General features: G+C 31.0%; 1 protein-coding gene across 1 annotated transcript; it reads left to right on the top strand.

Moving 5' to 3' along the window:
- Positions 1 to 232: 232 nt before the first annotated feature.
- LOC149376054 (uncharacterized) lies at positions 233 to 1,158 on the top strand. Its single transcript, XM_089589974.1, has 4 exons — positions 233 to 429; positions 537 to 804; positions 881 to 987; positions 1,075 to 1,158. Exons 1-4 carry the CDS (start codon positions 301 to 303, stop codon positions 1,156 to 1,158), a joined length of 588 nt encoding a protein of 195 aa, XP_089446100.1. The 5' UTR covers positions 233 to 300.
- The last annotated feature ends 1,067 nt before the right edge of the window (positions 1,159 to 2,225 follow it).

The raw sequence follows: 2,225 nt of genomic DNA, 5'->3' as shown, positions 1-2,225 counted from the left end.
TATCAAGCAGGGGCACCGGGGGGGCTTTTCTATAAATTATAAATTTACTGAATATAAACCAATAAAAAGACAGTTAGTGGTTTGTGCCATGTCTTATTCATGATTTATGAGCAAAAAAATGCGAAAAAATTCCGTAATTGAAAAAAGTTACTATTGATAGGGTATCGAAAAAGCTGCGTACGTCCCTATCCAAGCAGACGAACTCGCGCGTGTGCCTCAGCTCCAGCACCTGTCAACTTTCTTATACTTGTTTTGTGTGTATTTTTTTACCAGTAAATATTAAATTAATGCTTGTAAAAAATGAATGCTAATTACAATATCAGGCGAACGAGAGGAAAAAAGCGAGGTCAGTTCGTGAAGAAAATCGTCGCTGATGGTCGAGAAAACAATGCAATTGCCACGATGAAACGACTAGCCCTGGATCGAGAGGTTAGTTAAATTGCTGAAGTTTATAAGATAATTGTTTGTAAGTTCAATAATTGTCTGTTAAGTTGTGCATTGATATTTAACAACAAAATATTTGTCATTACTTGTAGGAAGACAAAAAGAGGCTGTGTACTCGAGATAATGAGGCAGTAGAGCCCTCTCGAAGAATAGTTGATTTATACACGTTCGGTGCAGATTTATATTGCCAACAGTGCAAAATACCGCTGTCCATCCTTGATCAGACCCAGGAGAATCGATTTGGGCTTGCAAGTGTATTTTCAGTACCATGTACGAAATGCAACATACTATATGAGGTTCGGACTGATAAGAGATTACCTACAAACAACGGATTTGCTGTAAACACAGTTGTAGCTCTTGGTATGTTTTTATTCGTATGTTGCACGCTCACACTGTCTCATGATGTACATATTCATAGACACATCAAATATTTTAGGAATGCTTGATACTGGTGTTGGAGAAACGCATATAAATTCACTGCTGTCGATTGCTGACGTACCTGTGATATCGCCGAATACACTAAAAAAGTATGAAAGTTGCGAAGTAAGCAATTTTCTGATAAAAAATTTTATTCTTATACTGGTAATCTTGATATGTCAATAATTTTATGACTGATTTATTTTTGATAAGTTGAAACATTTAGAACCTGCACGTGTCGTCATTGGAAAAAAAAATGAGGATACAGGAACGTTGATCAGTCAGTGTAAGATATAAATGTCTCTTTTATTTATTGAGAAAATGAGTCTTAAATGTGTAAATAAGTTTATATTTCTCGTAGAAGATTCTGCACTTTATAACAATTATTGATACTGTATATATAGTACGTTTATAGCGAGGGGCTGCGCACTTTGAAGTCTTTTTGAGACTTTTTTGAAGTCTTTGAAAAGACTTTTAATGACTTAATGTAAAATATTTTTTTAATGACTTCAAGAGTGCGCAGCCCTTCATAGAGAAAATATTGGCATCTAAAATTTTCCGAGCCAACACAGAGTACAAAAAATTGTAAAGATTATTATAACTGAAACAGCTGCGAAGTTTCACAGATTTTTTTTTTAGAAAAACTACCAACAAATGCATTTGAAATAAAAAACCTTTAAAAAATAGTATCTTCAATTCATGATAATTGTAATTAATTTTTTATTAAAATTTTTTGCAAGATTTTACAGTGTTCTGATTATAAAAATAATAATAATTATAAAAATACTTGCTTATACTAATCTTTATGAAGCAATTTTGTAAACTTCGGAAATAAAAAAAAAATATTAATGCCTATCAAAAAAAAAAAATTTTTTTTTTTCATGTACCTATACTTGTATATACGTAGCTCGTTTTTAACTCGTTTTATATTTTATTTTACATTCATTTAAGTTATATGATTCTGATTTAATAATCGATTCATGCAAAATTGAAAAGTCTCATTCATGTATGTCAACTATAAGATTCTAAATTATGTATAGATTAATAAACTTGTGTGATAAGATTTTCAAATGCTTCAAGATAATAGTACATTACAGAACATCGTTTAGTGTAGCCAACAATAGCGAGAAATTTTTACAACATTCTCATTGTTAATTAATGCAGTTATTGTAATATTCGACCTCGCGAATATAAAATTTTTATTAAAAAATGTAACAGATTTCGAGAGGCTATTGTAATCCTTGAAAGATAAATTAAGAAGCTGTGTGAGATACTTGATGAATTGAACCTTATCTTGGAACCAGATAAATGCAGTTTAGTCATGTTAAACAAAAACAAAATGAAAACGTGCAACTTTTTAAATT

Source organism: Copidosoma floridanum, unplaced genomic scaffold (genome assembly GCF_036245765.1).
Source record: "Copidosoma floridanum isolate Cflo_tuat_1 unplaced genomic scaffold, Cflo_Japanese_pri ptg000001l, whole genome shotgun sequence".
Taxonomy (NCBI): Eukaryota; Metazoa; Arthropoda; class Insecta; order Hymenoptera; family Encyrtidae; genus Copidosoma; species Copidosoma floridanum.
The sequence above is the reverse complement of the archived record's forward strand: the minus strand, read 5'-3'. Positions and strand labels throughout refer to the sequence as shown.

Excerpts from the sequence above, each read along its gene's own strand:
- LOC149376054 (XM_089589974.1), top strand. The coding sequence starts at position 301 with ATGAATGCTAATTACAATATCAGGCGAACGAGAGGAAAAAAGCGAGGT. Across the intron at positions 430-536 it reads GACTAGCCCTGGATCGAGAG|GAAGACAAAAAGAGGCTGTG; the intron begins GTTAGTTAAATT and ends CATTACTTGTAG. Across the intron at positions 805-880 it reads AAACACAGTTGTAGCTCTTG|GAATGCTTGATACTGGTGTT; the intron begins GTATGTTTTTAT and ends CAAATATTTTAG.